Source organism: Eschrichtius robustus, chromosome 2 (assembly GCF_028021215.1).
Source record: "Eschrichtius robustus isolate mEscRob2 chromosome 2, mEscRob2.pri, whole genome shotgun sequence".
NCBI classification, from domain to species: Eukaryota; Metazoa; Chordata; class Mammalia; order Artiodactyla; family Eschrichtiidae; genus Eschrichtius; species Eschrichtius robustus.
The window spans coordinates 130,968,934-130,992,848 of NC_090825.1; the positions used below are offsets into that span (position 1 = coordinate 130,968,934).

The 23,915-nt window shown below is 42.2% G+C and overlaps 2 protein-coding genes across 3 annotated transcripts in view; one reads left to right on the forward strand and one right to left on the reverse strand.

Moving 5' to 3' along the window:
- The first annotated feature begins 6,998 nt into the window (after positions 1-6,998).
- Positions 6,999-20,176, forward strand: CNOT8 (CCR4-NOT transcription complex subunit 8). Its single transcript, XM_068536273.1, has 7 exons — positions 6,999-7,128; positions 12,819-13,000; positions 14,156-14,349; positions 16,158-16,319; positions 17,047-17,191; positions 17,892-18,002; positions 19,686-20,176. The coding sequence occupies exons 2-7, from the start codon at positions 12,884-12,886 to the stop codon at positions 19,833-19,835; spliced, it is 879 nt and encodes a 292-aa protein (XP_068392374.1). The 5' UTR covers positions 6,999-7,128; positions 12,819-12,883; the 3' UTR covers positions 19,836-20,176.
- A 1,588-nt stretch (positions 20,177-21,764) lies between these two features.
- GEMIN5 (gem nuclear organelle associated protein 5) overlaps positions 21,765-23,915 on the reverse strand; it is a 41,789-nt gene continuing 39,638 nt past the window's right edge. For both annotated transcript variants that reach the window (XM_068536272.1, XM_068536271.1), the window contains exons 27-28: positions 23,806-23,902; positions 21,765-23,242 (exon numbers count right to left, since the gene is read on the reverse strand). In XM_068536272.1, coding sequence (XP_068392373.1) covers positions 23,075-23,242; positions 23,806-23,902 — 265 coding nt within the window. In that variant the 3' untranslated portion in view covers positions 21,765-23,074. The remainder of the gene's footprint in view (positions 23,243-23,805; positions 23,903-23,915) is intronic.

Below are 23,915 nucleotides of genomic sequence, written 5' to 3' on the forward strand. Positions count from 1 at the left end.
TTTTGATTGCTTCTGTTGCTGCTGAGGGCAGCCAAGGGAGGAGAGATGTATCAACTACTACTGTTCAGTCTAGATGCAGGAAAGGAACCCCTGGAGAGGTGAAGTTTACACTTTGAAACAGGTGAAATTAGAATACAGGATGACCCGTGATGTAAAAAGGTGAGACCTTTGAAAAAGAAGTGAGCTTTTATTTTTAAATTTCTAAAAATTATTTTTGAATAGGCAATATGTATGTCTAATATAAAAAACAAAAGGGTCAAAAGAGTGTACAGTAAAAAACAAGTCTTTTTTTACTCCTTCCCAGTCCTCTACTTCTCCCAAGAGGCAACCCCTGGGACGAGTGTTTTGTATATCCATCCAGAGCTTGTCTCTGTAAATAGAAACATATCTATATCTCCCCATCTTTAGAAACAGCTTACCATATATGCTGTTATGCTCCTTGCTTTTTCCACTTAGCACGCACATATGGAGATTGTTCCATAAAGTACCTTTAAGAGCTACAATGTTCTTTTTAAGGCTGAGTGCTGTCCCGTTGTCTAGATGTGTCATACTGTATTTGGCCAATAAAGGACCATATCTTAGTCAGCTTTCCCTGACTAACCCCTTGCACAGCACAAAGCTCAGTAAACATTCAATGTTTGTTACAAATTTTATTTTGTACAACTTGTTCCTGTTTTTCATCGTCTCTCCTTTTAGAGGTACCAATATATTTTTCAATATTCCAGATATTTGTATAATGTATATATTCTTGGCCATCCAAGTCTGCCTTGTGCACTGATCAAACCTTTGCTACCTCACTCCCAAGGCCTGCCTTAATCTAGCTCCTCTCATATAACATTATTCCTCACTACTTCCTATTTTCCTATGCTCTAAGCATCACTGTCATGTGCAAATATTTCTTGATCGCTATGTACAGAAAAATTTTTTCTATTTTCAGTCATGCCTACCTCCAAGTAATTGCTTATACTAATTCTCCCACCTAGAATTTCCTTCCTGGTCTTGACCACTAATCTGCCTCTCGTTCTTTTTTTTTTATATATATAAATTTATTTATTTTATTTTTGGCTGTGTTGGGTCTTCGTTGCTGCACGCGGGCTTTCTCTAGTTGCGGCGAGTGGGGGCTGCTCTTCGCTGTGGCACACAGGCTTCTCATCGCGGTGGCTTCTCTTGTTGCAGAGCACGGGCCCTAGGCATGCGGGCTTCAGTAGTTGTGGCACGTGGGCTCAGTAGTTGTGGCTCGTAGGCTCTAGAACGCAGGCTCAGTAGTTGTGGCGCACGGACTTAATTGCTCTGTGGCATGTGGGATCTTCCCGGATCAGGGCTCAAACCCATGTACCCTGCATCGGCAGGTGGATTCTTAACCACTGCACCACCAGGGAAGTCACTTGTTCTTTTCTTTCTGAACTTTCTTAGCTTATGTGTTTAACACTCCCTAGAGTAGCAGGTAATTTTTTCTGTAATCAGGTCAAATAGGAGCTTTATGTATCTTCATGGCTCTAATAACTCTCACACATAGTGGGTTCTCAGTAGAGCTTGCACAAACGAGAATATCTCTCTGGTCCTCTGGGTTTTCTCTCCATTCTAATTTTGAGGACTTGCTTAGCTTTCCTGTTATTTCAAGGTTGTGTAAGATGGCCCCTCCCTTAGCTGATCTCCTTTAAAGGGAGGAGAGGCCCTGAGATCCTGGAAGAAGGTAGATCTGGGTTCAAACTGAGCACTGCCACTGACCAGCTTTGTGACCTCTGCCTCTCTGAGTCTCAGTATCCTCACCTGTAAAATGAGCCAGTTGGATTAGAGGATCTCTGAGGCCCATTCTATTTCTAATGGAGTTGAGATTTATCACGGTGTTTACCAATTTTTCTGGAATATATCCCTTATCCCACAAACAAACACATCTGTTTAGAAACTTCAGAGATATTCTGAAGCCTTTGGGTCCCATTTCTCCTAGAAAATTACAGAATGTTACAGAAGTTCAAAACAAGATTCTCAACACTGGTCACGTTAAAAAAAAAAAAAAAAATCACAGGGGTCTTTTGAGATCTGGCTGTAACACCAGAGATGGGTTTGTTACATTCACGAACAGGGAGAGGAAGGAGGAGCTAGAGAAGAGATTTTCAGAAGTGACTAGAGAGTCCCAAAGTGAAAGTTTTACTCTTATCTATATTGATGTGCTTTCCTGCTCTCCTTCCATTGGCTTGTATTTCTGTTTGCCTCGCTCTGTACAGACAGAGATCAACTTTCTTCTTTATAAAGTACTGAATATTCAGTTACCAGCCTTGATGAGTTTCACAGTAACAAAAATCAAAAGAAGTAGTGGCAAGTAACTCTTAATCAGACTCACCTAGTAAAATTACCTAAGTTTTCATCAAATATTTCCATAGGCAACATATTTATCATGCCTGGGGGAAGCTAGCTTTCTTTTCTTATCAAATTTACTGTAATTCAAATAAAAAAAATTAAGATGTTTCTGCCTTTACTCCATTCTCTGACCCTGAGAGTCAAGGTAATCTTTATTTATTTACTTATTTAATTTTTGGCTGTGTTGGGTCTTTGTTGCTGCGCGCGGGCTTTCTCTAGTTGCGGCGAGCGGGGGCTACTCTTTGTTGTGGTGCGCGGGCTTCTCGTTGCGGTGGCTTCTTTTGTTGCAGAGCTCGGGCTCCAGGTGCGCGGGCTTCACTAGTTGTGGCACACGGGCTCAGTAGTTGTGGTGCACAGGCTTAGTTGCTCCACGGCACGTGGGATCTTTCTGGACCAGGGATCGAGCCTGTGTCCCCTGCATTGGTAGGCAGATTCTCAACCACTGGGCCACCAGGGAAGTCCCTATTTATTTATTTTTTTAATGTAATCTTTAAAAACATAGATCGGGGGACTTCCCTGGCAGTCCAGTGGTTAAGACTCAGCGCTTCCAATGCAGGGGCCACGGATGGGTTCAATCCCTGGTCGGGGAATTAAGATCCCACGTGCCATGTGGCCAAAAAATACCCAAAAAACAAAACAAAAAACAAACGTGGATTGGATCAGGTCATTCCTGTAAGTAAAATCCTTCTGGGTTTCCTGATTCACTTTGAACAGAGTGCAGTTTAAAGCCTCCCAGCCTTTAGGCTCACTGAGCCTCTGCTTTCCTGTGGAGCCACTCTGCCTTCGCTCCACCTCTTGGTGGCTGCCCTGGCCTTTCACTACCTCTAACACAGAAAACTCATTTCTGATCCTTTTACTGCTCCCAACTGCTCATGCCTCTCCCTCTCTCTCTCTCGTTTCGTCCTTCTTGTCCTTCTCATCTCTGCCCAAATGCCACCTTCTCAGAGAGGTCTTCTTTAAGTAATTGCCTATATCTTCCCCCAATCCAGTTACTCTCCATGACTTTTACCTCATTAGTTTCCTTCATGACGGCTATCAAAATTTTCATTATCCTTTTATTTACTTGAATGCTTGCTTACTTGTTTTATTGTCAGTCCCTGCCACCAAATGTTAAGCTCCACCAGGCCAGGAACCATGTCAGTTTCATTCACCGGTGCATCCTCCAGTGTCAAAATGCAGCCCTGCCCATAGCAAATGGACCATAAACACAACTGATTGGATGAACACCCAATCCCATACTGGACTGGAAATCAGAAGACTCAAATCCTGGTCCTATCTTTGGGAGCTGGGTAACCTAAAATTATTTAATTATTGTGAAATTAGGGGAATGTATTAGTTAGGACACCTTGATGGACCCTCTCAGCTGTGGAAATAAGTCTTATGATTACTACCGGTAGATTTTGAAATGTTGTTAGTTTAGTAGACTCGAAGGGAGAAGGAAAATCAAATGAGATACAAATAAAATACCTATTTCTGGATTTTAAAAAATGAACTCCGGGGCTTCCCTGGTGGCGCAGTGGTTGAGAGTCCGCCTGCCAATGCAGGGGACACGGGTTCGAGCCCTGGTCTGGGAAGATCCCACAAGCCGCGGAGCAACTAGGCCTGTGAGCCACAATTACTGAGCCTGCGCGTCTGGAGCCTGTGCTCCGCAACAAGAGAGGCCGCGATAATGAGAGGCCCGCGCACCGTGATGAAGAGTGGCCCCCACTTGCCGCAACTAGAGAAAGCCCTCGCACAGAAACGAAGACCCAACACAGCCATAAATAAATAAATTAATTAATTAAAAATTAAAAAAAAAAAAAGAACTCTGATCTCTGATCTAATCAGAGATCAGAAGGTTTTTCAGGTTGTAATCAAAAGATCAAAATAATACTCAAATGCTTAGTCATGAAACATGACCTTTGCTTTACATTTAGGGGAAGTTTGATGCTCTGCTGATAATTGTCAAGAGTCAAAAGGTTTTTCTAATATATGTAGGAAAAGCAGGGACAACACATTTCAAAAGCAGGAAATTTATCCAACTATACCAAGGAAACCAGCCAGCTGGATGCATCTTCAGTTGAATGTAAAGATATATATATATACACATATATATATATAATCTGATAAAAAAACAACATTATACAAAGTGACAGACCTTGTCTAAGCTTGGGGCAGTGGGTACTGTAATGGAATGGAATTAATCAGCTGACAGGCATCTAGGTGTGTCAGCACTCTATAAAGGTTTTTGAGATTTGGGCTCATATAGAAGTACTATATGCCTGGAGGCATTTACCTTTTTCTCCATTTTCAAAATATTTCAAACCCAAATATGTATTTTAGATTTTATCTTCCTATACATATTCCAGTTTAAGAAATTCATCTTGTTAGATTTATTTAGAATTGGTAATAACGGAAAGGCTTGGCTGGCTAAGGAAATCACCCTGTCTGGTTCTTAAGCAGACCCATTTTACAACCAATGTTCCTCAGTTTTTTAAAACCTATACTCTCCCAGCTGAGAAGATGTTTAAGCCTTACTTTCTATAGTTTGTAGTTCAGAAGCAATAGGGTTTTTTTCAAATGTGATATTATATTAATGAATATATTCTACTCCAACTACCCTCTTATTTGTTTGGGGCCTCCCTCCCATCAGGAATCAGTGACTTACACAATTGTTCTAATTTTGCAATAAGAGCAGCATAAAATCCATTGTTTGCAACAAACACTCCAAGGTCTCTGGAAACACAAGCCATCATTGTGTTTGTGTTACCCTTGTATTCAGTAACCTGAGAAATGAACAATCAGTTCTGGGTGAGGGGGCATTAGGGGGAAGGAGATGGGGTACGTTTGCTGCTTGATTGTTTCAGTGCACACCAGGCCCAGTGCTGCAGGACAAAACAGGCTGCTCTTCATGTGACTAGCTGCTGATAGGCCTACGCTCTCCTGAATGTAATTACAGAGTGGATTACAGGATATTAGAAACTCACAGGATAGGGGGAAGGGAGTGGCTTACCTGCTTTCTCCATCACAGTATTGCTGAACAGAATGACAAGAGTGCTAAGTCTGCAGCAGAGCTGACAAACACTGAATATCTCGGGGATAACAAACTGAGACAGGCCAGAAACAATTATTTATTGAATACACTTATATATCTTCTACAGTGTGGGGTGGTTTTTCCATTTATTAACGCAAACATCCGCTGAGATAGTTATTCATATCCGTATGTTACAGGTAAGGAGACAGACACTCATGTGAAGGGGAGAAGGGGAGGAGTGTTCAGAAAGTGCATTTGATGGGGGGGGGGGGGGCGGGTTCACGTCCCTGGAGACTAGCTTTTGGGAATCCAGGTTGGAATTGCCGCTGAAGACTTGCCCTGCCTCCAGTCTCGGAAACGGAGGTAGGATTTTGGAGAGCCTCTTTAGGGGGAAATGGTTAAAAGTAGGAAGGTGCAGGGACTTGGGGGTGAATTTACTATCCACTCAACAGCCCCCTTCGAGGGAAGGCATCAAGGAGTATGACCACAGCCATGCTCTGGGGAGTCCGCCCCTTCTCGTAGGGACAGGGTGGAGGTCTTGCGCGACGGACTAGGAGGGCGGCCCGGAACTGATAGCTGTGTGCGGGAAGTCAGTGCTTTGTTTTCTCTCCCACCACTGGAGAACAAACGCTGCTAAGGACAGGCGTTGGCAAAGAGCTCTCTTTCCAAACAGGATTCACAGAGAATAGTAGGGCGGGTGGGAGCTTTGAAGGAACCTCCTAAGCTAGGCCTGGACCCCACTGGTCTCGCAAGGAAGATCTGGCGAGCTCGCTTAGCGCCCGCCAGGTCTCGGACCTTCTCGGGAAGCAGGAGGGCGCCAGCGCTCGCCCTGCGTCTCCCCAGCCTAGGCTGCATCTTCTTTGTAACTCGAGCGGACCCTAGCGGGCCGGTTGCTATGGTAACGCTGCTCGCTCAGCTCGGAGGGGGGGGAGGCGGGCCTTGGCTGACGTCACCCAGACTCGGTTTCGGGGTGCTGCCCCATCCCCAACCCACTGTCTGCCAGAAAGGAAGCCGTATGGTAGAGGTTTTGTAAGTGAAGGGTCCAGGGGGCCGCATTAGTACAGAAGGAAGCGGTCAGGATCTCCCCCAGCGAACCTCCTCCCAAGTCAGCTCCCGTCGATATTAATGGCCCTTCAAAGAAGGCAGACTAGGAGGTTGTCATTTGGAGGATTTGGTCAGACGGGCCACGCCCTTTCCTCGGCCTTTGGTCTAGCTAGGCCACGCCCACCACGGGGGGCTAGTTCTAGACCACGCCGCCTCTGAGCGCACAGAAGTAGAACCGAAATGGAGGAACAGTGAGCCTGGTGAATTGAACCAGCGAAACTAACTCAGCGAAGGCCGTAGGGGGCCGTATTTCACTTGCGTCGTCTGAGGTCGCCCCGCCCCGCCGTTTTCGCGGCGCCCTCTTGGTTTTGTGCCTGCGCGCCGCTCCCGCGAGCTCACAGGTTGGGCGAACACGCACGGAGTCGCCGGGGCGCGCAGAAGGGGAGGGGCAGGCAGCGTCAGGCGCGCGCCCGCCTGGAGTGACGCGAAGGGAGCAGGCGAGTCGGGAGGATCGGGTGGGTAGAGTGGTGCGGCCAGGTTGTTTGGAGGGCTGTGCGTAAGGTCGCTCTGGGCATGAAGGCGCTCATCTCACTGGGCCGCTCGGTTCTAGGAGCCGATCCGGGGCAGCGGGCGGAGAACACCGGGTCACGCCGCTCCCGAGTAGTCTGTTCGCCAGCCCGTCTGCCCGCGCTTCGCGGGCCCTGCCGGTCAGGGTAAGCGGGCTCCCGCTTATCAGAGAGGAGCGTGAGATGAGAGAGTGTGGGAGGCCATCGGGGGCCTGCGGGAGGAAGGAGAGTGGGAGCGTGCGAGAGGGACAGGGTGTGTGAAAAGAGAAAGAGGTCCATCGGATAGTAGTCATAATAACCACCACTACCACACGATATTAATGTCCTAGTGATATGTGCCAGCACCTTATATGCTTCATTCTGTTACCCCCTACAGCAGTCCTCCGAGGTGTGCACCACCAGTAGACGACCCATTTTACAAGAAGGGAAAACTGAGGCATGAGAGAGGTTAAGTAATTTAACGCAAAGCCACACAGCTCGTCCGTGCCCTGGCTTCGAATTTAGGTCTCTCTGGCCCTAAGACATGCAATTTAAAAATCTTCGTTTTACAAAAAAAAAAAAAAAAAAAAGAGAGAAGAAAGGGAGTTAGGAGGAGGAGAGGGATGAGGGTGGTTTGAAGAGGGAGAGTGATCCTGAACAGGAAGAGAAGGATGACGAGAGACGGTGTGAGTCAGAGGACCTGACTTTGGAACCTTGCGGGCTTCCCTCTTGTTGGTTCTTGGGTCCCCGCAACTTTTCCTTGCTATTCGGTGGCTTTATGAACCCGAGCTCTTGGCTCTGGAGGAGCCAGCTCACAGGCCTGGGCCACGTGGGTGGTTTGAAGAACTGGCTGAACTGCGGTTCGGTCGAGGGTGGTGTCTTGGGATACTGTGTTTGGCGGGGACGGAAGACTGCGGCCCCCGCGGCCGTTGTTAGAAAGAACCCTCTTCCAAGCGGCTGCCTTTTCTTCTGAAGTGCTGCTACTTCCTTTTCCATCTTACCCATGCGCGGCAAAGCCTTTGTCCGGTCGTCTAGAATGGGGAAGTGATGTTTATTGTTTCCTTGCACTCTTAGCCTTAAACAAAACAAAATCAGAAAAACCAAAACATGGTTTTCTCCAGCAAGGTCTGGCACTCTGGATTGCTTGCAGAGAAAGCTTTCGGTTGCCTTTATCATTTACTTGCTCTTCAGAGCTTTCCTGGGTTAGTAAGGAGTTTTGTTTTGGAGAAGTTTACACTGTAGATCATTGGGGGGCGAACTGCACAGTTTGTTCTACAGATGAGCGCAGGGCAGAGACCTCAGTAACTCCTGGGTGACCTTCTTATACAGTCTAGTACTGGGAAACGGCAGGTATCAGGGCTTGTATTTTGCTTTCATGTAGAGTAGCTCATGTGGCAGTCAAGTTTTAAAGTCAGCCTGCAAGGCAAGCAATGCATGCAACCAAAATTATCCTTAAAAATTCCTTAGGAAGGTGCGGGGTTGGAGGTGGCCATAGTGTTTCTCAGTAAATCCAGCAGAGTCGTTTTTCCTTCAGTTTTGAAACTTGTTACTATTTCTTTGGTTGTAACCCAGGTAGAGTAGTTAGGTTTACCTTTAGGGGCCGTGTTGCACCAATAAACGTAAGTGAATGGCATAAAGTCATTCTGCACTGTGCAGTGCTGGCTCTGAGAGGCTTAGAAGGAGGAAGACTAATAATTAAGGGGAATGGTATGTTTGTGATCCTCATTTTAGGCTCATACTGGAGCATGTGCTCACTGAGTGGAAAGTGGCAGGCAGAATTACTAGTATTATTTTATTATTATTATTATTTCTTTTTTGGCTAGCATATCCAGTGATTTATGCTAAGTTAAATGTGTGCAGTGTGATTCCTTTTCAGTGTTTGTGTGGCACTACATTTGGGGCTTGCAAGTTTTCCTAGGTAAGGGTTTGATGGAAGAATGTCTTAAATGTTTTGCCACTGGTCTGGTTTTGACTTCCTTGTTTGTCAGATATGTATTACAATGGTTAGCTTTTAAAAATAATCCAAAAAAATTTTAAAATTAAAGTATAGTTGATGTACAGTGTTATATAAGTTACAGATGTACAACATAGTGATTCACAATTTTTAAACGTTATACTCCATTTACAGTTACTATAAAATATTGGCTATATTCCCTGTGTTGCACAATATATCCTTGTAGCTTATTTTTTACATAATAGTTTGTACCTCTTAATCCTCAACCCCTATATTGTAAAAAGAATTTTCTTGGAAATGGAAGCCATGGACACTACCTTTTAAAATTAATGTCTCTGCATTTCAGTTTTCTTATCTGTAAAATGTAGAGAAAGATAGTACTGTACAAAATTATTGTGAGTTTTCTTCACTGTTATTTTGAAGCAAACCCCACATTTCATATCGTATCACTTATAACTATTTTTCATTATCTCTAAAAGGTAAGAACTCTTTTAAAAAAAAAACCATAACCACAGTATAACACCAGAAAGAAAAAAAAAGCAAAATAAACAAAACCCTGAAACAAAAAACCCAAATCAGGCATTGTTCAGACTTCTACTTGTCTCAAAAATGTTATAGTTCTTTTTTGTTTTTTTTTTCCTATCACTTGTTTAAAGCAGGGTTTAATTTAGGTCTGTATGTTTTGATTGACTGATAGGTCTCCTGAGAGTCTTTTACTTTTATTTCTTGTAATTTATTTGTTGAAGAAGCTGGGTTCTCTAGTTTCCTATAGAAGTTTCTGGATTTTGCTGATTGCATTTCTCTAGTGTCACTTAATGTGTTTCTCTGTCTGTATTTTCTGTACATTGGTAGTTAAATCTAGAGGCTTGGTCAGATTCAAGTTAGATTTTTTTTTGGTCAAGACTGTTTCATAGTGGTGATGTGTTGTTTTGAGGCACATAATACCTGGTGGTCTCTTTTTGTGATGATTACAGCCCTAGTGATTATTTTAACAACTTTATTGAGATATAGTTTACATACTATAAAACTCACACATTTTCATGTAAAACTCAGTGATTTTTAGTAAATTTACTGAGTTGTGCAATAATCATTTTAATGGAGTTTGGGGACATTTCTGTCACCTCAGTAAGATACCTCATTCCCATTTATATAACTCTCAGTCCCATCCCACCATGTAGTCTTTTCTGCCTTTATAGAGTTGCCTTTTCTGGAAATTCCGTATAAATGCCATTATGATTATTGCCCAGATCTCTAAATTCATTAGGGGTTACAAAATGGTGATAGTCTGTCATTCCCTAGTTATTTTTATTTATACAACTTTTATAAAGAGAAACTTTCCTTCAACTATTTGGTTACTTGGGGTTACAGTTTATATAGGAAAGACAAGATACGTATTTTAAAAAATAAGTCCATTCATTAGCATTCTCCAGTGGTGGCCAATGAAATTTATTTTCTTAGTTCATTATGAACTCCTGGATTTAAATCTCTATCTGAAAAGTCATGATGCATCGTAGTAATTATCCGTAATGATGTTCATATCATATTTTATTTGACGAGAGGGAGCCTCTTCATATTGTTTCCTGAGTTCTTTTTTTTATTTTTTTTACATAACTTCTCTTTTTTTTTTTTTTTAATTATTTATTTATTTATTTATGGCTGTGTTGGTCTTCGTTTCTGTGCGAGGGCTTTCTCTAGTTGCGGCAAGTGGGGGCCACTCTTCATCGCGGTGCGCGGGCCTCTCGCTATGGCGGCCTCTCTTGTTGCGGAGCACAGGCTCCAGACGCGCAGGCTCAGTAATTGTGGCTCACGGGCCCAGTTGCTCCGTGGCATGTGGGATCTTCCCAGACCAGGGCTCGAACCCGTGTCCCCTGCATTAGCAGGCAGATTCTCAACCACTGTGCCACCAGGGAAGCCCTCCTGAGTTCTTTTGATAAAACCTTAAGAGCTTCTTAGCTGGGGAACCTTGTTCTAAGGGTTTAATGTAAATATCTAATTGCCCTCTTTTTAAGTCTGCTCTTTGCTGCTTGGAGGCCAAAGACATTGTTTGCTTGAGTCCCTTTAGTTGCTTTTGCTTTTATGGAAATGTTTCAATCAGTGATACCCACTTCCCCTAAAGTAGTTTATGGTTGTGTTTAAAGTGACACCAAAAAGGGAGTGCCTTGTTTCAGTTAGGGAAATAAGGAAGCGAAGTGGTACTGATTTAACATTAATGGGCATAGAAATGGTTTTATGCCCTTTTGCAGGGGAAACCTTAAGCATGGTTTAGAATCTAAAGTTCTGAGCCCTAACATTTTCTTTTTTGTCTTTTTGGCCTTGCTGCGTGGCTTGTGGGATATTAGTTCCTCGACCAGGGATTGAACCTGTGGCCCCTCGCAGTGAGAGCGCTGAGTTCTAACCACTGGGCCGCCAGGGAATTCCCCCAACATTTTTTTGATTATGGTCAGAGAGTGGAATTTACTCCACGCTCAGTCTGAACTTCTGCCATTTTCTGATGTTCTTGATTTCTTCATCTGCATGCCTTTAATTCATGCCCATTGTGCATAGAACAAAAATGAGAAGAAATGGATTCTGCCTTTAAGAAGTGTTCACCCGTATTTGTTAGGAAGCTACCACAGTCTACTTAAGTTTCAGAGTAATTACAGTAAGTCTACTATAATTTCAGAGAAGCATCTGTCAAAGTGTAGAGTAACTTGAATAAATGGAATCTTCAAGGGTTGGTGACAAACCAATAGATTGTTTTCTCAGAAGTGTCTCAGAGAAATGATGACACTTGAGAATGCCAATTTTGTTTTGATCCAGATTCTTATTGTTGTATCTGCCTATCTTGAAAGTAGAAAGCAAAGGTTCGTTTTACTCTTTCTAGGAATTGTCCCTTAAATATATGCGCTGGAGCCCACTCTTACATTGTGTTGAGGATCTGTGCGTGGGCTTGCATTTTAAGTAAATCCCCTTATGATAAGCTCCTTTTCGTCTTTTTATAACTAAGCATATCATTGCTATAATAACAGCATTACTCTGAGGCTGAACCATGTTGAGTTTTATCGTGTAGAATACTGTTGCCTCCCCAGTTTCCTCCCAGAATATACACTATAAATCATTCTGCTTCTGGTTGAATTATTTATACCTGCTGTCTTCTCTATTTTTATTGTTGAATTGATACTTTGTTTCTTTATAATATTGTATGTTGAAAAGTAGACATTAATAAATTCTGATTTTCATTGTGGTTGTTCAACTTGGGATTGGTTTTTACAACTTAAATCTCTCACTTCATGATCTATTTGCCTCTAGTTGTATTTGACTTTTGGATTGTCGGGAAAAAGAATTTCCTTTTTTGGGGGAGTGGAGGGGCAAGTCCCACATCCATATTCATCATACGGTGTTAGGACTTCAGTGTGAGAGTTCAGGTCCACATTCTTTCAGGCTTTTGGAGATCCCAGTACATTTAAACTGGCTAAACTGATTCCTTTAGAAATGTTTCCATGATTTGGTCCCTGTGCAAAGTGATGTGAAAGTCATGGTAAGGGCATATTTGTGTTAACAGGGGACTATTTTAGTCTTTAGGTAGTCTGGAGAGGGCTCAAAAACTGGTTTAGGGCAATGGTTTCATTTCTGTGCTAAAGGGCAGCTTGGGCAAAAGTTTCTTCATGATTCTTAAGTAAGTTTATTTTCTTCAGGTTAAAGAACTGAGGGAGGGAGAGTGAGTGTGTGTGTGTGTGTTTGTGGGTGTGTCTGTTTTGACAAAGGCAGGTTCCCTCATCATATAAAATGGAGAATAAATATAATAGTCCTAATGTTTTAGCTTAAGCTGATGAAGTGATGGTAAAATACTGTTTTGATGTCTTTGTTAATGTCTTAATGCCAGTATGTAAATTAATGTGATTTCAAAATATGTTTTTGAATGTAGATCAGATCAACCATTGACTTGCCCTCTAACATAGTCAGCTGAAAGCGACTTCACATTTCTTCAGGATGCCTGCGGCACTTGTGGAGAACAGCCAGGTCATCTGTGAAGTCTGGGCCAGCAATCTAGAAGAAGAGATGAGGAAGATCCGAGAAATCGTGCTCAGTTACAGTTATATTGCCATGGTAAAGAGCTCTACTCTGTTTGACTCACCTTCTGGTATGGACTTAGGGAATATTCAGTGTGAGATTTTTGAAAGAAATGATTACACTAAAGCCATGGTAAATTAAACATGATGGAAGGTTATGTTGCTTTTATGAAACATCAAGGTAGCCTGTGTGTCTGAAAAGGATGTAACCTCTAGTATCTAGTGTTTATGATGTTATTTTTGTTTGCAAGTCTTTAAACAGAAGTTGTCTCAGTCAGTCCATAGGGCACATCTATTCCACAGGTATGGTGAATTTGACTGGCAGTGTTAAAGCAGTTTTTAAAAAGTAGTTGCCAACATTTAAAAATCAAGAGACCTTACTTAAATTCCAGATTTCTGGTATCTCTGGAAGAAATGGACAGATCTGGCATTATAGGGTCTACATTCCTGCCTGACACTGAGTGGCTGGAGGGAGGCACATATCATAGTGATATCAAGAGCCTCTTTTAGGGGAGGCATGTACCCTTTAGTTTGCTCCAGTCCCCATTACTCATAACCATTTTAACACCCTGCACGCTTTACTCTGTTACGTTAACTGCCTGGAGTTTGCAACTCCTGCTGTGGAGGGTGTAGAATTATGTCTTCAGCCTGGTATTCAGAACTCTCTCTGATCTTGTTCCAGGCTTTTTACTTTAAGCCAAATGTGGCTATTTATTACTTTTGTTGAATGGCTGTTCCACTTTCCTATATTTGCATTTTTATTTATATAGTGTTTCGTTCTCAACCTAGACCATTCCTAATTGACTGTATATGAACCTAGAATGTTCTTTTTTTTTTGGCGGGGTGGCGGGCGTGCTGCGTGGCTTGTGGGATCTTAGTTCCCCGACCAGGGATCGAACCACTGGACCGCCAGGGAATTCCCAAACCTAGAATGTTCTTAATAGACCTACAGTTAGTCAACTACTTCTATTCACATCCGCTTAGGATCTCCAAGTTGTTGTGTAAAGCTTCGTGTTTCTAGTGCTCCTTCTGTATAGATCAATGAAATCAGTATTTTAAGGTGAATTTTTGTGCCTGAGCTTGGGGCTTGTCACATAACTTTTATAAATTGAGGTAAAACTTTTATTTATGAATGGTCAAGTCAGCATAAGTTTTGTGAAACCTTACGATGAGAGACTTTTTCCTTTTCTAGGACACAGAATTTCCAGGTGTTGTGGTGCGACCCATTGGTGAATTTCGTAGTTCCATAGATTACCAGTATCAGCTTTTACGGTGCAATGTTGACCTTTTAAAAATCATCCAGCTGGGCCTTACATTCACGAATGAGAAGGGAGAATATCCTTCTGGAATCAACACTTGGCAGTTCAACTTCAAATTCAACCTTACGTAAGTGTCTGAGACACTTCTCAATGTTATTCTTAGATGTGCTACATTTGTGCAGACTGATTTCTAACTGATTTTATTAAGTTTTATTTCCACCAAACCCAAGTAGGGGTTGGAGAGAGTAGTCAAGCAGAAGATGGAGTAAGGAATCTCAAAAAGTAAAGTCCCTCTTAAAGAACTCTTACAAGTCGACAATAAAAAGACAGCCTAATTAAAAATGGGCACAAGGACTTCCCTGGTGGCACAATGGGTAAGAATCTGCCTGCCAATGCAGGGGACATGGGCTTGAGCCGTGGTCTGGGAAGATTCCCCGTGCCGCGGAGCAACTAAGCCCGTGCGCCACAACTACTGAGCCTGTGCTCTAGAGCCTGCGAGCCACAGCTACTGAGCCCGCGAGCCACAACTACTGAAGCTCACCTGCCTAGAGCCTGTGCTCCGCAACGAGAAGCCACTGCAATGAGAAGCCCGCACACTGCTACGAAGAGTAGCCCCCGCTCGCCGCAACTAGAGAAAAGCCCGCGCACAGGAACGAAGACCCAACACAGCCATAAATAAATAAATAAATAAATAAATAAATTAAAAAAATGGGCACAAGATCTGAATAGACATTTCTCCAAAGAAGATTTAGAAATGGCTACTAAGCTTATGAAAAGATGGTCACCACCGTTAGTCATCAGGGAAATGCAAACCAAAACCATGAGATACTACTTCATACCCACTAGGTGGCTGTGATCAAAAAGACATAATAACAAATGTTGGTGAGGGTGTGGAGAAATTAGAACTCTCATATATTGCTATTGGGAATATAAAATAATGCAGCCTCTTTGGAAAACAGACAGTTTCTCAAAAGGTTAAAAATAGAGTTACCATATGACCCAGCAGTTCCACCCAAGAGAAATGAAGACATACATCCATGTCAGACTTGTATGTGAGTGTTCATAGTAGCATTATTCATAAAGGCCCCAAATTGGAAACTGTCCAAATGTCTGTGATCTGAGGAATGGCTATATGTCGTATATCCGTGCCATGGAATGTTACTGCACAGTACAGAGAGATAAAGTACTGACATATGCTATACATGGATGAGTTTTGAAAACATTATGTTAAGGGAAAGAAGCCAGACACAAAAGATCACATTCTTAACCACTGCGCCACCAGGGAAGTCCTGCTTTTCATTAAATAATGAGAAAATGTGGATCTTTCATTATTAAGACACTTACTTTGTGGGGGAAAAATCCCGTTTTTCTTTCTGTCACAGGTAAGATTACTTTGTGTGTTTGCTAGAATACTGGAAGGAATGAATTGATTTATTCTTAAATTATGAAAGTATTTCAAGAATACTTACTCTAGGAACTTCCCTGGTGGCGCAGGGGTTAAGAATCCACCTGCCAATGCAGGGGACGTGGGTTTGAGCCCTGGTCCGGGAAGATCCCACATGCCGTGGAGCAGCTAAGCCCGTGCGCCACAACTACTGAGCCTGCGCTCTAGAGCCCGCGAGCCACAACTACGGAGCCCGCGTGCTGCAACTACTGAAGCCCCCGCACCTAGAACCCGTGCTCCACAACGAGAAGCCACCGCAATAAGAAGCCCACGCACTGCAACGAAGAGTATCCCCCGCTCGCCACAACTAGAGAAAGCCCGCATGCAGCAATGAAGACCCAACACGGTCAAAAATAAATAAATAAAATATAAAAAAAAAATTAAAAAAAAAAGAATACTTATTCTATAATTTATAAGGTGATGGTAATATTGTTGCCCACTACTTCTGTTACCTTACCACCAGCTAAGAAGTAAACACCTTCTCTTTTTAGAGAGGACATGTACTCCCAGGATTCCATAGATCTCCTTGCTAACTCAGGACTGCAGTTTCAGAAGCATGAAGAGGAAGGGATTGACACATTGCACTTTGCAGAGCTGCTTATGACATCAGGAGTGGTTCTCTGTGACAATGTCAAATGGCTTTCATTTCACAGGTCAGTCTAAGAGAGTGTTTTTCTCTTCCTTTGGAAGCAAGGAATTGAATTCTTACGTTGTTTTTGCAGTCCTCTTGGCACTCTTTTGTTTCTCACTAGCAGTTACAAAGTTGAAATGGTAACATTTCAGTTTTTCAGAAAACACTTTGGAGCCATACTGGTTTATTTCACACAGTACTAGGCTGTATCACGTGGCTGCAGTGGGCATATGTCAGGTGGAAAGGTGGAGGGTGGGAGGGATGGAAGCACTTGGTCATCTTTTTCTTGTCATTTAAAAGGCTGGCCTGGAGTTTCCTGGGTACTCAGAGGCCAAATTCCCCTTAGGAGAAGTTATTTTACCTTTCAGTACCTTTTCTTTTTTTTTTTGGTCGCCCTGCATGGCTTGTGGGATCTCAGTCCCCGACCAGGGATTCAGCCTGGGCCACCGCAGTGAAAGTGCCAAATCCTAACCACTAGCCCACCAGGGGACTCCATACCTTTCAGTACGTTTGAATTTTTGATGAATAAAACCCACATTTATAAACCCTTGGGTTCTCTTATGTATCTCTCATATTAATCTGTTACGTGGTCATTTAATGGAAAGTTCAGAGTACAGGATAAACTACTTTGGAAAACTGAAAGTTCCTAACGTGAGGTAGCATCATAAGCTCTGAGAAATGAAGCAGTTGAATGCTGGGGCCTGTTAACTCCTGCTCTTTCACCTTACTGCCTCATTCTCTCCTCGCAGTGGCTATGACTTTGGCTACATGGTAAAGTTACTTACGGATTCTCGTTTGCCAGAAGAGGAACATGAATTCTTTCACATTCTGAACCTTTTCTTCCCATCCATTTATGATGTGAAATACCTGATGAAAAGTTGCAAAAATCTTAAGGTACACAATATTTTTCTTAATAGTAGTAACGACAACAAGAAGACAAAAATGCAGACTTGTCATTTTGCTTTATTGCAGTTTGTTCAGCATGTGTCCTTGAGTACCTGCTAGGTGCCAGCATGGTGCTAGACAGGGTATATATAGAGTTGATTGGCACAGGGATTTGTGTGGTAACTGTCTTTAACCTGGGCATGAAGGGAGCCTTCTGCTACTCTCACCCTAAGGCAGGCATTCTTCACTTAGGGCCCACGAACCTAGTGAAACAGTTGGAGACATGAGGTATATGTATGATTTGTTAGGAATGGGGTCTGCAGTGTACCAGACTCTCAGAGGGGTTCTTAGCTCTAGACAATTTAAGAACTCCCTCCTCTAATAAATTGTTGATAAAAGAGGTTTGCCATCTAGAATTGGATTGGCATTTACTATTTCCCCAACCTTGTTTTACAGCAGTGAGGACTTTCAGGGGCGGAGGTCTGACAGAATTAACAATACAGAAAAGAACGAACGGAGTGAAAAGTGGAATATAACACAGTGTATCATTTGGAGGGCTAAAAAGGGGATAGTGCTGGGGAAGACCTGTTAAGTAAATGGCCTGTTCCTACTTCCTGTCACCACAAGAAGTAAACTCAAGAATAGATACAGTTGACTCCAGTAGAGAAGTCGGGTCTGTAATATTATATTTGTTTCCTTACATCTCCAGGGAGGTCTTCAGGAAGTTGCTGATCAGTTGGATTTGCAGAGAATTGGAAGGCAGCACCAGGCAGGCTCAGACTCACTGCTAACGGGAATGGCATTCTTCAGGATGAAAGAGGTAAGGCAAAGTTTTTTTGGGCCGAGGTTTGTTGAAAATTTATAGTTTCTCTTGGAAGTTGGTGATCACTTTGAAAGCAGTGTTTTTTTTTTTTTTTTGGTTTGTTTGTTATGCATATGTTCAGTATAATAGATGTGATTTGGGAGGCAAAGAAGCATTTTGAAATGGAGGTCACTCAGAAGTGTACTTGGTGTTCCTAGCACCTCTCATCCTTGCAATTATTTGCTTTTCTTCTGATTTCTATAATATGAACAGATTTGTGAAACCACTCACTTATTTTATGCTAAGTTCTATTAATTATCAAATGTCCCACAGCTAACATCATATTCAGTGGTGAAAAGCTGAAAGCTTTTCCTCTAAGATCAGGAACAAGACAAGGATGCCCACTCTCTCCACGTTTATTCAACATGTTATTGGAAGTCCTAGCTGGAGCAGTTAGGCAAGAAAAAGAAATACAAGGCATCCAAATCAGAAAGGAGGAAAACTGTCGCTATTTGCAGATGACATATATAGAAAACCCCAAAGACTCCACCAAAAAACTGTTAGAGCTAATAAACGAATCCAGTAAAATTGCAGGATAAAAAATTAATATAAAAAATATGTTGTTTCTATACACTAATAGTGAACTATCAGAAAGAGAAATTACGAAAACAATCCCATTTACAATTGCATCAAAAAGAATAAAATAACCTTGGAATAAATTTTACCAAGGAGGTGAAAGACCAGTATACTGAAAACTCTAAGACACTGATGAAAGAAATTGAAGAAGACACAAATAAATGGAAAGATATTCCGGGCTCATGGATTGGAAGAATTAATATTGTTAAAATGTCCATACCACCCAAAGTAGTCTACAGATCGAATGTAATCCTGATCAAAATTCCAGTGGCATTTTCCACAGAAATAGAACAAATAATCCTAAAATTTGTATGGAACCACAAAAGACTCCAAGTAGCCGAAGCAATCTTGAGGGAGAAGAACAAAGCTGGCAGCATCATGCTCCCAGTTTTGCCCTCTGAGGTACCTCTGGCAATGTCTGGAGACGTTTTCGGCTGTCATAACCTGGGGGAGTAGGGTTGTGTGCTGCTAGCCACGGATGCTGCTGAACATCCTACAGTGCTACAATACACTGGACAGCCTTCCTCAGCCCCCAGCGGAGAGTCACCTGCCCAGTAGTGCCCGAAAGGGTGAGATACCTTGCTGTGTGTGTGCTTCCTGGCCATTTTCTCACTCGTACCAACCTACTGTTATATTACCCATTTTATGGATACAAAACCGTGGCTTAAGGAGCGTTCAAGTGATTTTTCTAAGATCACACAGTGAGTCAGTCTGAGTCTAGAGCTCAAGCTCTTAACCATTGCACTGCCTGTTAAAGAGAAGGGAGGAGATAGAGGCAGTTGTATTAATAAACAGCAACAGCAGCACAGGGATCCTGGCAGTAAAAACTCATGGAAAGTGGAAGTCTATTCAGAAAGGGGAGCCTATGTAGAGAGAAAGGAGCATGAAAAGACTGTGTAGGAAAGGTTTGGAGCCTTTCTTTATGAAGTTAGTTTCTAGTTGGCTAGGTGTTCAAGGCTTTAAGAGAGCTGGGAGGTGCTGATGTAGTAGTGTTGCGGCTTGGCCTGATTCTTGGCATGACTCTTGGCATGATTCTCACCAGGGGCTCTCTGTCCTATTCTGCAGTTGTTTTTTGAGGACAGTATTGACGATGCCAAGTACTGTGGGCGGCTCTACGGCCTGGGCACGGGAGTGGCCCAGAAGCAGAACGAGGACGTGGACTCTGCCCAGGAGAAGATGAGCATCCTGGCGATCATCAGCAACATGCAGCAGTGATGGCGGCGAGGCTCTGCGGGTGGGCCTGGCCCCAGAGCGGTGCTTAATGTGCTGACTGTGTACACTTATCTTCCTCCCTAAGAGAAGACACGTCTTTTGAGCAAACTGTACCTACCACCTGCGCGGACAGAAAGACTTTTGTTTTACTGAAGACAAAAGATGTCTTTATTTTAGATCCAGAAGAAGGGAGTTTGCTCTGAATTTGTAAACACGTCTTCCCTATTCCTCATCCCTAAGCCTCTCTTCTCCAGTTGCCTCCTGCCACCAGCATCCATGGCTCATTTGACACCTAAAATCCAGGACAAGTCAGAAACAAACTAGTAAAATGTATATAACTCTTACCTGTGTCATTCTTTTTCTTTTAAATTTGTTGCTAATCTCTGAGGATGAAGACTTCTTGCTGTGATTCTCAGCTGAGCTGAGGGCTTCAAGGGAAAGTGGAACCAAGTGGTGGTCTTGTGAAGTGGGTTATAGACGTTGAGCCTTTCCTTTCCTTCCTTTCTTTTCGTTTATTTTGACCCTTCTCAAGGACATTTGCTTTCCTCACACTTTGTTGGTCTTTATGTATTATTCCGTGGAAATGAATTACTCAGTGCTGAAATATGAAGACCCAATAATGAAAACTTTCCTTAAAAACAAAATTCTACTGAATCTGTCTACCCTTTATTCACAAGGAACTCCAGAATGGGTATTAACCACTTTCTTTAAGTCTGTGTTCCATTGTGCCACTGAGATTTGCTGTCACGTGTGCGTCATTTGAAATCATTTTAAGTTTTCATTTCATAAAATACCTTGGATTTGATCCCGAAGGAAATTACTAAGAGCAGGTTTTTGGATCATAAGTCTGTTACATTTTCAGTAATGTGATTTCAGATGGTCATCTGTATTCTGCTGCCTCTCTTCTCTCTTTTCCCTGCCTCTCCTTTTCAGCAAACTGAGGAGAAGTTAGGGAGATGGATTGTGGTGAGTACCAGAAATGTGAGTCTTTAAAAAGTTATAGTGGTTACATGTAAACAGGACAGTAAGGAATTTGGTTTATAGGGTTCTCTTGGAGTAATATCCCACAACTGGGGTAGGAAGCTCAGGACTGTGATTTTTTTTTTTTAAAACTAGTCATTTAAAAAGTACACTGTATTTTTTCTGAATGACTACACTGTGGACAATTTCAAAAAACCAAAAACTCCTTTGGAATAGTGGAAATGAAAACTGGTAGCTCACTGAAGTGGTTGAATAGTCTTGCATATTAAAAGCTTATGGAAAACTCAATTTAAAATGATTCAAAAATGTCAGGTATTATAAGCTGGTATTTAAGATGCTTGTAAATATTATTTATGTTTTTAATTTTGTAAAATAAAGATTTCTTTTTAACCACTGGCATGAAGGTTTGGTCTTTCAAAGCTCTGAATTGCTGGCTTTAGAAGACGGTTGTTTGCTGTCAGTGACATGGAAGCATCGTGTCTGTTCCCTAACTCTTGCCTCCATTTTCCACAAGTTGGCTTGCATACAAAATGTCTCACTTTGTAGGAAGCTTTTAATGAGCAGCTGTGTAAACGGAATTGTCTCTTTACTTCATATGCCTCGCTGATTATTGGGCCTTACTAGGAAATCAGTTTTAATTCTACTTCCTGCTGCTACTCCATTATATACGGTAGATCCACTTATTAATTAGTGGACTTCTTTTGGATAGATTGAACGTCTGATATCCTAGACTTGGTTCAGGACTTTGTTTCCAATCCTTTCTATTGGCCCAAAGATGTGGGATTGTAAGTCAGGTACAGGAGCAGATCTAGGATTTTGACTGGGATGTTCACATACTGGAAGAGATATATTTCTCGTAAGATTTGTGGTAAAGCAGCATAGGTCAGTGGTTCTCAACCAAGGTGCTTTAGCATGCTGGTGACTGAGCCCTACACATATATCCTTAACAAATTTGGATTAAAATAGGTGTTTATTTTTGCCACAGTTGACAACAGGCTTATTGACATGTCAGGAGAAATGTTGAGATGAAGGGTTGAGGAACTGAGTGTTGAGTAGGGGTGTGCTCATTGCATGGGAGAGATAAGAAACAGCTTATTAAAGTGGTGCTAAAGAAGGGGCACAAGTGTAGTAGAACTGTAAAGAACTTTGCCTTGTATATATGTGAGTGTGTTAGTGGTCATCCTCAGAAAGGGATGGTCCTGAAGAGTAACCAAGAGAATACTAACTATGGGTGTAATTCAGCCCCTCCACATACAGTAGTCTCCCCTTATGTGTGGGGGTTACGTTTCAAGACCCACAGTAGAGGCCTGAAACCATGGGTAGTACTGAGCCCTATAATGTATGCTCTGTGTTTTTCCTATACTAATGGGCAGGTAGTGTATACAGCATGGGTATGCTGGACAGAGGGATGAGTCATGTGCTGGGTAGGACAGAGTGGGACCGCCGTGAGATTTCATCGTGCTACTCAGAATGGCCACAGTTTAAAACTTATAATGAGTTGTCTATTTCTGGAATTTCCCATTCAATATTTTTGGACTGCTGTTGGCTGGGGGTAACAAACTGTGGAAAGTGAAATCGTGGCTGAGGGGGGTGCTGTTGTACTGCCAGATGTTCTTGAATTCCTGTGTTCTGCTAACGCAGTAAGATCGACTACCAATCACAAGCCTTAGTTGTCAGCCAGTGCTGGTATCAATGAGCTCAGTTTAGAGTCCTTTAAGTCTAAGCTATTAATGAGCATTCTTTCATTTTCCCAACTTACTCAGTTGAAAGTTTCCATTATGTACCTATTAGATACCAGACACTCTTAAGTGAGCGCTAGGGGTAAAATAGTAAAGGGAAGACGTAATCTCTACCCTCCAACAAGAGTGTACATGTTTATGGTCAGGCAAAGCATTTATAAAGGTAGCTTGTGTTTAAGAATGTAACACTTTGGGTGATTAAAAAAGAAGTTTCTGCTCTTTGGGCGAAACCTGCATAAGGCTTTAGAGATTATCAACAATCACTTTGCAGGTGTTAGTTCTGAGTAACTACTGCTGGCTTTTCATGATCTTTCCTCCAGTAGGAAACCACAATTGAGTCCAAAGTCAGATTTCATTGGGTTTAAGTGTAGAGTTGATTGAAACTTGACTCTCATTTGTATTATTTGGATCACTGCAGAAACATATAGGGATCAAACTGAATCTCTGGCGAGGTGTAAATGCAGAGGTGAAAGGTGTTGGATGTTTTGAATTTGGCACAGTTTCTTAGAGGTCCTTGAAAGTTCACATGCACAGGGTCTGGTAGTGTCGTTTGTAAACTTTAGTGCTGCCGTATTTCTGAAGGAGCTCTTGAGCCTGTTGCTGCATTTCCTGGGTCACGAAGCCAGAATATTGGGACCCGATGTGAAGCAGGATGAGGCAGCACTCCAGCACATCTGGGAAGGGCCAGGTCTGAAAGATGACACAGGGATAAACAAGGAAGCATTTGCAAAAAAAAAAGCCACAAACACCTGCACAGAAGGCATGAGTGTCTCAAATCTTATCTAATGACACTTCTCTGGCACGGTTGAGCCATTTCTCTCCTAAGACTTCATCAGTTACTCTAAGGAGAGATAAAACTCAAAGCTGAGATGTCCCTCTCAAATGATACAATCTTTTCCTAGAGCCCTACTCAAATGAATTTAAAACATGATGCTTCTGTTACTACTAGGGCCACATCCAAGTATACCTATCCATTTGTAAGCGATCAAATACATGGTACCAACTGTAATTTTACTTTACCTCGTAATTCGAAAATTTGTTAGATTTCTCTGAAGGCTAAGGTATAAAATTGCTTGTGGTGTCAATAATTCTACTCTCACAAAACATTTTAGCTCACCAAAGGCAACTGGATCTTCAATTTTTAAGCACATACAAATGTGTACAGATTTCAGATGACGTTAAAGAATTTGGTGTAGTCAGTTGATAACATAGAAAGTAATGTTTTACCAAATGAACTGCTATATAAATCTTACCTTAATACTCTCAGGAAACTTAGCTATTCTCTCATTGGCCTCTGTAATCCTTTTGGTTAATTCAGGCAAAGAAACTGGTTCATTTTTTTCTTCTTTACTAGTGATAATAA

Excerpts from the sequence above, each read along its gene's own strand:
- CNOT8 (XM_068536273.1), top strand. The coding sequence starts at position 12,884 with ATGCCTGCGGCACTTGTGGAGAACAGCCAGGTCATCTGTGAAGTCTGG. Across the intron at positions 14,350-16,157 it reads AACTTCAAATTCAACCTTAC|AGAGGACATGTACTCCCAGG; the intron begins GTAAGTGTCTGA and ends TTCTCTTTTTAG. Across the intron at positions 18,003-19,685 it reads CATTCTTCAGGATGAAAGAG|TTGTTTTTTGAGGACAGTAT; the intron begins GTAAGGCAAAGT and ends CCTATTCTGCAG.